The sequence below is a fragment of the Tachypleus tridentatus genome, chromosome 13 (assembly GCF_004210375.1).
Source record: "Tachypleus tridentatus isolate NWPU-2018 chromosome 13, ASM421037v1, whole genome shotgun sequence".
In the NCBI taxonomy this organism is placed as follows: Eukaryota; Metazoa; Arthropoda; class Merostomata; order Xiphosura; family Limulidae; genus Tachypleus; species Tachypleus tridentatus.
Window position 1 is genome coordinate 256,625,251 of NC_134837.1, and position 14,723 is coordinate 256,639,973.

At 29.8% G+C, this 14,723-nt stretch overlaps 1 protein-coding gene across 5 annotated transcripts in view; it reads left to right on the forward strand.

Moving 5' to 3' along the window:
* Positions 1–14,723, forward strand: part of LOC143240158 (CLIP-associating protein 1-B-like) — a 145,198-nt gene that overhangs the window by 638 nt on the left and 129,837 nt on the right. For all 5 annotated transcript variants that reach the window (XR_013021596.1, XM_076482129.1, XM_076482131.1 and 2 more), the window contains exons 2-3: positions 2,099–2,350; positions 14,384–14,462. Coding sequence is in view for 4 of the 5 variants with exons in the window: in XM_076482129.1 (XP_076338244.1) it covers positions 2,150–2,350; positions 14,384–14,462 (280 nt within the window). In the remaining variant the exon portion in view is untranslated. The remainder of the gene's footprint in view (positions 1–2,098; positions 2,351–14,383; positions 14,463–14,723) is intronic.

The following is a 14,723-nucleotide window of genomic DNA, read 5'->3' on the forward strand; positions in this document are numbered from 1 at the left end:
ATGGGTTTCTTTTTTTTTAAATTAAACTTGCGTTTATGGTTGTGTGAATGAGCACTGTAAATTATAAGTGGAGTCTAATTAGATTTGGCATTATGTTAGAACACTGCTGTGTGATATATGTGATGTTATGTAACTATTCACAGTTGCTGTTTGTAAAATTGTATGTTGTAACTGTTTTACATTAAAAATACTGGCCTACCTTTTTATATGCAATCATTGTTATCTATGTAACTTTTTAAGTCATGAAACCATTATCATTTTGTGACTAAGGAAACCTGTAATACAAGTTTTGCTTGTATTTTTCACCTTTAAAAATTATAAAATATTCATAACATACGTGTATATGCCAGTTTCTTATCATATCATTACCAACATGTCCTGTTAAATGTATCAAACCTACTAAAAATTATATACTTTTGTACATATCAGCCATTAATTTGATACAATCTTAACGGTTAAGTAAGAAAGTGAAATAACATAAGGCCTGCTTGTGTTTACTATAACTGGTACAAGTCATAGTCCCTTATAGTATAACCAGTTATCTTAAATGTGTTCATGGATTATCAAAATGTACTTGAATGTGTGGATAGTAATTTATGTGGCATATGTTTTATTGCTTTACATAATTGTTGTTTCAATTCTGTGAGGTTCTGTAAATAACTTCAGATATTAAACCTTAAGTTTTTATTTTCGGCAGTTGTAGTTTTTGCTTACATTGTTTATCAGCAAAACGAGAAAATATTTGTATTCACAAACTGAAAATATCCAGAATTTTAGTATAACTTCAGTATTTTCTGTATGAACATATTGCATATAATATTACAAACTAAATACTGATGAACAACAATTTTTAATTGTCTATTTGAAACTTACTTTTAAAGTAATATCAAATGAATGTATCATGTATGATATTTATCTGGTAGTTTATATTTACAAACTTGTAAAACCTTCATTATTCTGTGAGACTTGTGTAGAGAATTATGATAATTGTACAGTGAATATATCAGGAAAACAATGATATAAACCCATGATTAACAGCATTATTTATATTATCCTGTAAACCCATGATATATTTATTCCCTATTTCACATCTTTGTTGAATATCAGTAGTTAGTCTTCCAGACTGAGGATCTGAGGTTCTTGTATCATTACTACCAAGAAAAATGTTCCTCCTCATTTCATACATGCACTGCACCAATGTTACAGTAATGGTGAAATCCCACTATACATTCTGAACACAAGTAGCCCAAAACTTGATGGTTGGTAGCATTAACAGACTACCTTCATTTAGTGTGTCACTTTAAAACTGGGGATAGCTGTTACAGTTGTATGTCACTCTGCAGAGAATGAAAGAAGGTTTACTACTTGTTCTATTTTAAGTGAAAAAAAAAGCAAACTAAAAGCTTAATGTTTAAAGTACAGAATCATTGATATGTACCTTAGTTATTAGGCAGGTAAGGACATAGCATGGAGTGATATTCTGTGAACTGAAAATTGTCTGTTTTTATCACCAGATTCAAGGACATAGTATGGAGTGATATTCAGTGAATTTAAAATTGTCTGTTTTTATCACCAGATTCAAGGACATAGTATGGAGTGATATTCTATGAATTTAAAATTATCTGTTTTTATCACCAGATTCAAGGACATAGTATGGAGTGATATTCAGTGAATTTAAAATTGTCTGTTTTTATCACCAGATTCAAGGACATAGTATGGAGTGATATTCTATGAATTTAAAATTATCTGTTTTTATCACCAGATTCAAGGACATAGTATGGAGTGATATTCTGTGAATTTAAAATTGTTTGTTTTTATCACCAGATTCAAAGACATAGTATGGAGTGATATTTTGTGAATTTTAAATTGTCTGTTTTTATCACCAGATTCAAGGACATAGTATGAAGTGATATTCTATAAATTTAAAATTATCTGTTTTTATCACCAGATTCAAGGACATAGTATGAAGTGATATTCTATAAATTTAAAATTCTCTTTTATTTCATCACCAGTATAAAGGTAATCAGTTTTTCTTTATGTATTGTTTCAAACATTGTTAGAAGAAAAACACTTATTTACTTTATTATATTATTTTCAGCCACTTGTTTTCATCAGTAAGGATAAGGAAGAGACAACATATTAACAACTGATGTCAGAAAACTGTGAGGTGAAAATGGCGAGCTTAGATGAATTTCTAAAACAGCTGGTTGTTCAGGATACCAAGAAACGAATACAGTTAGGGGAAGATATAATTAGCTATTTAGAAAATCCTTCAAACACTATAGAATGTGAGGAATTTGGTGATTTTATAGATTCTGTGGCTTCCTGGGTGAATAACAGTAATTTCAAGGTGAGTTTGTTTTTCTGTTGCATGCAAAGATAGAATTAATAGATGTAAGCTAGTGAAGAGTTTTGTATCTTCATCAAGAACATTGACTGCATTCTGTCTTCCACATAACTGTACATTAGTACAAATTTAACAGGTAACATTCCATAATTGCATAGTAATTTTAGTTTCATGTTTGACTTATAAAATATCAAATTGAACAAATTTGATTCAAGAACTTAAGTGAAAAATAGAGGTGCGTATATCATAATATTAGTCAGTACTTTACGTGTATTGATGCTACAATATGATATCTGTTCAGATACAGAAGTTTTACCAATGGTTTATTACAAAGTTCAACATTCTTGTCTGTAATTTATCATCTATATTACTAACATTGTCTTATTTAAGTACTCCATAGTTTACAGTTTTCTCAAATTCTCAGGTTTGTTCAATTAAATGACAGGTGGTAAGAACAGTAAAACAAATATCTGTAACTACTTTGTTGTTAATTTGTTATATTACTTTACATGTGATATTTTTGATGGAATAAATGAACACAAAATGTAACACTCAGTACATTCTTCCCTTATTAAATTATTAATTTTTAATAAAAATACTTTATTAGAAATTCAGATTTTGTTCTGTACAAAAGACTTACTGTTTACTGAAAACTTGCCAAATTTCATAAAATACATAAATTATGTTGGACAAGGTATCAGTACAATTGTATCATGGCTTCATGATACAAGTATTGCCACATATTTAGTGTAAACTTTCTGTGTGGAGTCTTCATTTACATTTATGATGTTTTGCTAAATTCAAGATTAGTATATGTCAACCCTTCATAGTAATAGAGGGTGCTGTTTCATTTTATATCATGTGGCATATATTAAATTTAAATTTAAATATAAATAATATGCAACATGATATAAAACTTTAAGACAGCAAGGGACCTGTTGGTCCATCCAGACTGTCCCATTCACTAAAATAATTAAGAAAACAAGAAATGAAAGCCATCCCTTATCCAAATATTTATCAAGTCTTCTCTTAAATTAACCATATCCATCATCTCTGAAAACAACTTGTTCCAAAGGCCAACCTCCCTCTTAGAAAATAAAACTATCTTATCTGAAGGTGACCCTAACCCTAGTAAAATATATATTTGTATCCCTTAGTCCTACCATTCTCACCATTAACTATTAAAAAAAGAATGATACATTTACACTATTCATTCCCTTAACAATCAGATGCATCACACTTCCTCTTTTTTCAAGAGTAAACCATTTAAAAAATGTTGACTTTTCCATCCAAGGCATCTTTCTGGTAATCTTCCTCTGAATCTTTTCCAAAAATTCAATGTTTTTCTTGTGTAAGTACAAAATTATCCAAATATTTTATGTAGGACAGAACTATTTGAGCTTTATTATGAATCCTGTGGTTTTACCTGTGACAGCTGTAGTCGTGTCAGACATTTAAAAACATAGTCACATAATTAATTATTTTATGTACTGATGTCTGAAAAGATATAAATCAATTTCTAAAAAATTAAATTGGGAATTAAATAAAGAAAAGCAAATTTTACGTGTTGAAATGTAAAAAAAAAGACCTATTTATACATACTAATTTCCAAAGATTTAAATTATTTATAATTCCTCTACAAGATACAATTTGATTTATTATTTTAAGGATACTATGTTTGAAGACATCAAGAATTCTAAATCATTTATTAATCCTTGGTAGGGACATTGTTATGCCTGTTATGTATATGCACTGTTTACTGTCATGTTTGTTCTGCTACTAGAAACTAAGGAAAAATGTGTGTAAATTATCAGTTTGTGGCTCAGAAATGATTGTGAAAAGACAGCATTTGATCCAACTCCTGAGACAAACTTTACAGATGTAAAATGTTTGAGTCCCTCCCTTTCAGCTAGATAATTGAAATGTTATGTCCCACTCTAGTACAGCAATAAGACTACAGACTTAACAATGCTAAAATCAGGAGTTCAGTTCCCCTCGGTGAACTCAGCAGATAGCCTGATGTAGCTTTGCCATAATAAAGCACACACACAAACAAGTATTATGAATCATGGATATCTGCTTAAATATTTTTATGAAGGAACAGACTAATGTGAAATTGTGAATTGAATAAGAAATTCATATACATATGATACATGAATAAAGGAAGAATTGTTTCTCATTTCTCAGAGAGACAAGTACACCCCTTCCCTATGTACCTTAGCAAAACGTGAATGAAAATTAAACATGGATAGTATATAAGTACACAAATATGTTGATGGTATTAATGGACCAGAAACCAGATTTTCAGTATAAACAGTACTCTGAGTAACCTAGAAAATACATAGAAGATCCAACCATCATTCACCTACCTTGTGTACAAGTATGTTTATTTAAAAGTACAAGCTGTGATACTAATTATGTTGGAGATGTAGATAAATAACTGAAAATTCAAGGAGCAAAAGTTTCACTGCAGTGGTTAACTTCATTAAAATGACAGTAACTCTCAATTGTTAAAAAACTAAATCTTATTTTGCTTACCAGTATAAGCAGTAAGAAATGACATTTTGTTTAAAAGAGGTCTCTAAGTAACCATGTGGGCCTGAATGAATGAAACCATGCTGTAGCTGTAGTAATCATTAAGATTGCAATTAAACTTGATTACATATCATGAGTTATATACCTGTTTACTTTATTTTAATTCCTTCCACATATTTTGTCATCAAAATAATTTTATGTGTGTCCCCTTAACTTCTGCAGAACACAAGTTAACAAAATTTCAAAAGATTTTTGAGAAATCTCAAATGGTGATCAAGGGGTTATGTGAAGGTTGAAATTAACTTTTGTCAGCAATTTAAAATGAGCTAAGTTCAGATTTATGGGTATTACAAGTTCCAACAACTCCATGTGGGGCTAAGAGTTCTAGATGTATCAAGGGAAGTTAGCAATATGGATGTTCCTGAAAACTGACAAAAATATTTAAAATGTCATGAAAAACAAGACTGCAAAATATATTACATGGTTGTCATTTCCTATGAATTCTTTATTTTTCTGGCAGACAGTAAATGAAACTATTCTTGCTGGGGCTTCCTGGCCTTCTAGCACATGTAAGGATTTGGATTCATGCAGGTGTATAATTTCATTAGGGGGAAATTGTTATATAAATTTTATAAAACATACTAAAATAAAGAAGGTAAATTATGGATTTGAAGACAAACAGCAATGTTTTTACTACTTTTTGTAATTAATGTACATTGTTATCATAACTAAATGTGTGATGATAAAAACTAAGAGGCTGTTTGTAATAAAGTGTGGGAAAGTTTTGATATTTAAATATAAAGGATGTTTTCTTATTTTTTCAAATGTTGCATTTAAGCAAAAACTTGAATCTATATGAATTAATAGGGAAAATAATTGACAAAAAAGGTTTTAAAAATATACGGTTCACTTTTAACTTGGCTAAACAGTTAAAAAACTTTACTACTCAATTGACATTTCTTTTAAATATTTCTGTGTTTAGTATGGTTAGAGTAGACAGTTTTTAAAAAGTTTAAATGAAGAAAACTGATGCACAAAAGCACGGAGAAACTTAAGAAATATAGTACGATAAAAGTTATTGTAAATCAGTTGAGAATGAATGTATTCGAAAAGTTACCAGATGTAATCCCAGACTTGTAGGCTTTTTAATTGGGTTTTCACTATAAGGAAAGTGTTGAGATTTGTTGCCAGAGATAGCATGGACAAACATATTGAAAACTGACCTTCAACTAATTGTTTTTCTGCTTTCTTGTTCAATTTCTTTTTTTACTTGCTTATCTAAAACACATTGGAATTAACATAATCCACACAGATGAATTTTTAAACTGTTTACGACTTGATGCACAGGTGAAAGCAGTCAAGAACTGTTTGTTTTGTAAGGTGTGAATAAAATTCAAAGTCATGACACTTCTTTAAGGTCAGTGAAGTTAACTGAAATGACTTATGAAACTTATTCAAAATGTGTTGAAATATATTTATATCGGGAAAGTATTAGTACAGATACAAAGCCGTCATGGTTGATTATGCAGTTAAAAAGAAAGAAAAACAGTCTGACAGGATCTAATATCAAAATGAATTTCTATGTTCGAGTGCCTCTATTATAAAAAAATTGTTATATTACATCAGTATTTATTTAAGAAGGTTAAAATTGAATGCTGAACTGCTGGAACTCTGAATGTGTACCTTTATTTTGGCATGTATCTGGTGTTCTAAATTTAGGCTTTTATTTCTGATATCAAGCTGAGTAAACACTTGTATTTCAAACTGGAATTTCCACATCTGTTTGAAATCAATAATATATGTCTGATATATAGGTGCAAATATATGCTAATGTTAGTCAAAATTTTCGTTCTATGGTACTATTACTAAGGGGTGAGAAATACAAGCATATTAAATAATTCTACACACTTGATCACTGTAACATGTTTTTTCTAAAAGTATACATTTATTTGTATCATACTGAAAATGCAAGTACGTCTTTGAGACAGCTTAAGTTATAAATCAAATTGAGTTTAACTTCACTTTGTTCATATTAATTTTAAAATATTTTATTTCCAATTATGTGTGTCTAATTATGTGTAACTTTTATTGTTTCTCACCTTTTTTAAGTATAGTTATAGATGACTTTTTAAAAACACAAGTGTTGTCTGTAGTGGTATGGATATAAAGAGCAGAAGTATCTTAGAGTTGATTTTATATGATTAGTTTTGTATGTATGTATTTATATATATACTTTTTTTCTTAGATAGGACTAAAAATATGAGTTCTGCATAACAAGATAACTTGACAAATAATTTCATTTTTAATTCAGATTTGTTTTTTGTATTGCATTTTTAATTGAAAACTTGAAAATCGAGGACATGAGTTTGTATTTATGTTTCAGTGTGCATGGATTTATCTCCAGCATCTAATATAACATTAATTTTTGTACTATAAATATAGAAGTCAGTCAGGCATTTATAGGTGCTCACCCTACAGGTTTGTTTTTTTCCAGACATGTATAGGCTTATTGATAATTAACAGTAAAGGTATCATAATTAATGCTGTGAAGTATTGTATATGATTAGTGTGGATATAAAGAATACACAAAGCTTAGATTATAATGGTGACATTACAACTCTTAGTTGTACACTACAGTATAAAATGTATCATTTTCATGTATATCAACTGAAAACCTATTTTAATAAAATCCCAAGTTTTTATATTTTGTGTCATTGTTCCAGACATTGGAATAACCTTGTATACATTATTTTGTAACTATGTATACTTGTCATTATGTTAAGCTGTGAATTTCAACCATATTATTCAAATAATCTTCAAAGTGAAGTAAGTGATCAGCTTTCCCTCTGTTAATTAATAGACCACAATCATGGCAGTATTTTAAACAACTGGCAGGCCTGGCACTCGATTTGCAATCTGCATGTTGTGGGTTCAAACCCCCATCTTACCAAACATGCTCATCCTTTCAGTCATGAGGCATTATAATGTGGTGGTTAATCCCACTATCATTGGTAAATTAGTAACCCAAGAGATGGTGATGGGTGGTGATAACCAGCTGCTTACAAAACATGCTCATCCTTTCAGCCATGAGGCATTATAATGTTGTGGTTAATCCCACTATCATTGGTAAATCAGTAACCCAAGAGATGGTGATGTGTGGTGATAACCAGCTGCTTTGCCTTCAGTCTTTCATTGCTAAATTACAGATGGCTGGTACAGATAGCCCTTGTGTAGCTTTGCATGAAATTCATAAACCAATAAATGGGCACACCTGTAGGGGTTGTTGCTGTATTGATTAACCTACCAATAATAATAATTTTTATATCACTTCAGAAATAGTTGAATATCTTGTTTTTGCAAAATAATGTTTATCTCTTAGACATGTTTTTATGTTTTTCACTGAACAAGTACAACTGTTATGTAAAAAATGTGTTAGTATCTGGGCAGTTAATCCATATAATAAATAACCATTGAGTATTGATTAATGACTGTTAATCAGAATTTCTATTAAATCATTTAATGTCCCTAAAATGATCAGTTGCCTGAAATATCCAACTGTCATGGGCCCAGTTTCAGGTTGAAAATGTAAGGGCCTGAATGTTGGTAAACATTTTTTTCTTTGAGATGTTTAGAAAACAATATAATTTCTTTATGTTTGTTCTAGATAATGTATGTATTGTTTGCTTACAGATATATTTTGGTTTTTATTATTCTTCAGTATATTTATAACAACACAAGTGAAATACAGGTTTTAATATTTTTCCAAAATTGTAATTGGCTTAAAAACTGCATCACAGTTTCCAATGAAACGAGGGTGCATGATAATATCTAAATAACAGTTTGTTCTGCAAGATGGCTTCATGTCTGCTAGGTTATAATAATCAGTCTTAGTTGAAGTGTTGTTAATTCCATATTTAAGTTTAAACATGTTTTTTGAAAAAGCAAAAATTCTGTCAATTCAGTATTACAAAAATTAATTAACAGTTTAATATAAATATATAAATATTCTTACCTGTACCAAATTGTCCTGAAAATACAAAATCATAAATTGGAGTAACTGAAAGTGTGTGGCAGTAAGTGCACTGGATGAACTCTTTATTGAAGAAGTAATGTTGACTATAATTTTGAATTTACTACATATATCTATATGAAATGTGACAAGTTCTTAGTAAACAGTACAACTCTATTGAACACAAACATCACAGGTTGTTCCAGTAAAGGTTTTTGTACTAAAGACGTAGTTGTGAATTGCCAAAGTCAGCCTGAGACTTGGATTCTGGCAGTTCAAAGTGCAATGTGGTACTTAAACTTCTACAGGCTCATTAAGTACAGACTTAGTTTTTTTCAGTATCCCTGTATAGTATATCTAGTATTTTTCTCTGTTCTTATATGAGCTGTTTTGAAGTCAGCAGGGTAGGGTAACATAAATTTGATAGCTTTGACATCAACCTCATAATAAGACATTAATGTCACTCTTTACAAGGTTAGGGTGTGGTCACTTTGACCCTCAACTGTATAGATAGTGTTAGTGAAGTAAATGAAAAAATTTAATACGAATGCAATGTTCATACTAACCATGCAAATGTGAATTTGGTTTGCTGGCTAACAAATGCAAATAATGTATACCAGTACATGTAGTTTAACCACATTCTAAATGTGTGTTATCTCCACATTAATCTTTTTATTATAATATACCCTTCATGAATGTCTATTTGCAAGCCATGTGCACTGAAAAATTTTTTTCTTCATAAAGTTAACATAACCTTTTTAACTACTGTAACCATATATGTATGTAAAGTACCAATATCACCACCACCACCCACTCTTAGCTTTGAAAGATGAATCACCTGTTAGTTTTATAGAATCACCACACTCAGGTACAAGTGGGAAACAGATAAGGCTAGTCTTCCACCCCTGTACAGTCTGAATACTGGTTTAGAGGACATACCTATGCAATAAGCTGGCTCCACCTCTACACTCCTAGCATCCTTTATATGGATAGATATAGCCAACCTACAGTAATCAGGTTTATTTATCATGTAGGAAGGCTTCATTTTACATACATGAGTCAGGTCTAACATGACTAGTAATATTCTACTATACAAAGTATTTAATGTGAGGATATTAAATTGTGTGTTCACATTTCCTTGTGTAACTTTATACTCCATGAACAAACATAAATGTGTACAAAACTTACATTTTGTAATAGTGTCATTTTTTATGTAGTTCAAAACTGAGTATATGTTATTTTTATATCACAGTTGATAAGCATGATAGTGATTTAGTTTGGAGGGAAACATACTACATGTTTCAACTGAAAGAAGCCCAGTGTTCTGTCAAAACATGAATGTCCCCACCTCCAAATTCATTTTATTATGTTAAAATTGTCATTTGCCAACTTGATGTATTAGCATATTGTGCTTCCTTTCTTAAGTATTATATCCTTATGTATATGTATGTCTCTACACATACACAGTTTTTCTTTTAACTTAAAAGGTTCTTATACTTGACATCTTTTATTTCATTTTTATACACTGAAATTAATGTTTGGTTTACATGCTCTATATTTATATTTCATTCATCGTTTCTTTTCACAGAATGTTAAATGTTTGAAACTTGTTATAATCTATGATTGTTTTTATGTTATACCTCAAACTAAAACTATAGTCCACATAGGAAACTTCTTGTCTAACAGGAGTTTGTCAGAGTACTTTTTAAAACCTTGATATGTGTTATGTGTTAATATAAAATGTGTTATAGTGATTAAGTAAAACAGTCTGAAAAGTTACTAGTTATGTTAAGCAGTAAAAGTTACAGAAAACATCAAAGTAGAAGGTGCCAAACAGCAAGTAAATATTATTCTTAAGTAATATAATTAATTTTGTTTCTGAAAAAGAAAGACACAAAAAACAGGAAAATACCCTCTGTTGCTTTAAATGTATGAAGCTACATAAAAGCATGAGACAGGAATAAATGATGCATTTTTCCTGAAATTATTATACATTCTAAAATCAGTTGTCTCCTGGATAAATAGAATATGGCATACTAATTGTTATACAAATTAAATGCTCAGTAAGTGTTAGTAGCAGAGTATTTCAGTGTGTTTCAGCAGTGTGCTGATATTAAGCAGCACTAGTGTTATGAGTGTGGGTTCTGGAAATAAGAGATTGTTTTATTAATAAAATACTGTTGTATTAACAGATGTATCTTTGTGGAGAAGTGGAAGGTATACTTATATTTCACTTTTCTTCATCTGTGTAGTTCATAACAATATACTGTTACATCGGTGGATATCTCTTTTAGTAAAAACATTATATTATGCAAACACTTGTGTTACTTTCCTTTGCCAATGTTATTCATGTGTTTCTAATACATTAAGTTGTACTATCTACAGTATGAACGGAATAAGGATTGCTTTGAATGTGTGAAATTTGTTGGGTTTTTTCTGCATGTAATTTTGCTTGATGGATTCTGCATGTACAAAACAACCATTACAACTACATTTTTGTTCTGTGCAAACATGAAAAGAAAGGAAACTTTTTAACAGTTATAAAGGAGCAAGCTTTGCAAGCTAAAACATGTTGGTTCATGGTCATCAAGTATATAACTGGTTTGATTTGCTTCAGTGACAGTGTTATATTCCTGACTATTTATTTATACACCAATATGAAATTTGCATTATTTCAAGTGCAAAATAACGTTATTAATTTATGTAGCTTTTGCAGAAGGTTTGCATTTCATATAAGCCAAGGGAAGAATGAACAGAAGCATCATGAGAACATTGACTTACAATACTGATTGAAAATGGAAACCATTATACACTTATTGTTGTTAAGATTTGTATACTTTTATTTATTTATTGTAAAACATTAACTTTTCATATCAATAAACCTAAAGCCACTAAAGCTCTATTTTACTATTTATAGTTGTTTACTGTAATATGTTATTTATGCCTCAATTATGTTTACTGTAATATGGTGTTTGTCTTATAATTATATTCACTGCAATATACTATTTGTACCTAATAATTGTATATGATAATATATTGTTCATACTGTATAAGTGTTTACTGTAATGTTATTAATACCGTATAATTATATTAATTGTAATATAATCTTGGTGCCTTTTTAATTTTTTGGTGTAATATATTTTTTATGCTGATGCTTGTATTTACTGTAATATGGCATTTATTTCTTAAATGTTTACATTAATATGTTACATATGTCTAATATTTGTTTACTGCAATACAAAGTTTATGCCTTCTAATAGTTTAATGTAGCACATTGTTTATGCTGATATTTGTGCTTACCAAAATCCATTTTGCCAACACACATTGTCTTAGACATGTTTACTCTGTTGCATATCTGAGTATTTCAAAGATATATCTATTGTTTCATAATGAATGCTATTTTTTTAGTATTTTTAAGTCTGTTTTCTTGACTAGTTTCTAAATCAGCCACATCTTAATAACTGAATGAGCAGAGGGTCAGTCCAATGGAGTGATCCACATTGGAGAAGGAATGTTTTGTATACTTCTTAATCCACTACAAGTATCTATATAAAACATGGCAAGCTTTTAGTAACATATAGAAATGTGTTGTAACCATAACAACAGTATTTGTTTGTTAGTATGCAAGATAAATCTGTGGATTGATGATGTTAGTCTTCGACAGGTTAGAGTGGAAGATGATGTTTGTGTGAAGAAAAGAATCATCAGTGAATAACTCTGACATCAAATATATATAATACCATGTGGAATGGTACTGTATAAAAGATTGTTATACTTACACTTTGACCCCACATTCATGGAATACTTAAATGTACAGGCAATGGAAGTTGGGTATATTCTAGTGTTGAGAGTCAAAGTTTGTATTGAAGTTTTGTTAATTCTAATTATGTACTCAAATTTTGATTTAGCCTTTTACTGAAATATGTAAAAAAAAAAATATTTTGGTAGTTTTTGAGTCCAGTATAACATGTATTAGTTCTGTACATTTAGAGAATAGTTTGTTTCATTGTACAATCCAACTTATGTGCATACAAACTTGAGGAGTTAATCATGTATTAGTTCTGTACATTTAGAGAATAGTTTGTTTCATTGTACAATCCAACTTATGTGCATACAAACTTGAGGAGTTAATCATGTATTAGTTCTGTACATTTAGAGAATAGTTTGTTTCATTGTACAATCCAACTTATGTGCATACAAACTTGAGGAGTTAATCATGTATTAGTTCTGTACATTTAGAGAATAGTTTGTTTCATTGTACAATCCAACTTATGTGCATACAAACTTGAGGAGTTAATCATGTATTAGTTCTGTACATTTAGAGAATAGCTTGTTTCATTGTACAATCCAACTTATGTGCATACAAACTTGAGGAGTTAATCATGTATTAGTTCTGTACATTTAGAGAATAGTTTGTTTCATTGTACAATCCAACTTATGTGCATACAAACTTGAGGAGTTAATCATGTATTAGTTCTGTACATTTAGAGAATAGCTTGTTTCATTGTACAATCCAACTTATGTGCATACAAACTTGAGGAGTTAATCATGTATTAGTTCTGTACATTTAGAGAATAGTTTGTTTCATTGTACAATCCAACTTATGTGCATACAAACTTGAGGAGTTAATCATGTATTAGTTCTGTACATTTAGAGAATAGCTTGTTTCATTGTACAATCCAACTTATGTGCATACAAACTTGAGGAGTTAATCATGTATTAGTTCTGTACATTTAGAGAATAGTTTGTTTCATTGTACAATCCAACTTATGTGCATACAAACTTGAGGAGTTAATCATGTATTAGTTCTGTATATTTAGAGAATAGTTTGTTTCATTATACAATCCAACTTATGTGCATACAAACTTGAGGAGTTAATCATGTATTAGTTCTGTACATTTAGAGAATAGTTTGTTTCATTATACAATCCAACTTATGTGCATACAAACTTGAGGAGTTAATCATGTATTTGTTCTGTACATTTAGAGAATAGTTTGTTTCATTATACAATCCAACTTATGTGCATACAAACTTGAGGAGTTAATCATGTATTAGTTCTGTACATTTAGAGAATAGTTTGTTTCATTATACAATCCAACTTATGTGCATACAAACTTGAGGAGTTAATCATGTATTAGTTCTGTACATTTAGAGAATAGTTTGTTTCATTATACAATCCAACTTATGTGCATACAATCTTGAGGAGTTAATCATGTATTAGTTCTGTACATTTAGAGAATAGTTTGTTTCATTGTACAATCCAACTTATGTGCATACAAACTTGAGGAGTTAATCATGTATTAGTTCTGTACATTTAGAGAATAGTTTGTTTCATTGTACAATCCAACTTATGTGCATACAAACTTGAGGAGTTAATCATGTATTAGTTCTGTACATTTAGAGAATAGTTTGTTTCATTATACAATCCAACTTATGTGCATACAAACTTGAGGAGTTAATAATCATGGCTAATGCTTTCTATTGATTAAAAGGTGTCTCAGAATGGGCTGACAATACTTGGGCTTGTTGCTGATAGAATGAAGGATGATTTTAGACCCTATATCTCTACTGGTAGGTAACCTGATATACGAGTCATTAATAAGGAAGTCGACAGATTGAAATTGATATCTGAGTTAGTATTTGAGTAATAACAGTAGTAGAAATATATTATCAATGTGTGTTAAAAGTATTTTGGGTAATAATAAACTTAAGCTGTTATTAGTTTTGTTTTTCTGAGTTAGACACCATGATCAAGTCTTTCTATGTAGTACCTGTACCATAGTTGTCCAGAAACATAGTTAAAATTGCATAGGTAACAAAAATATTAAAATT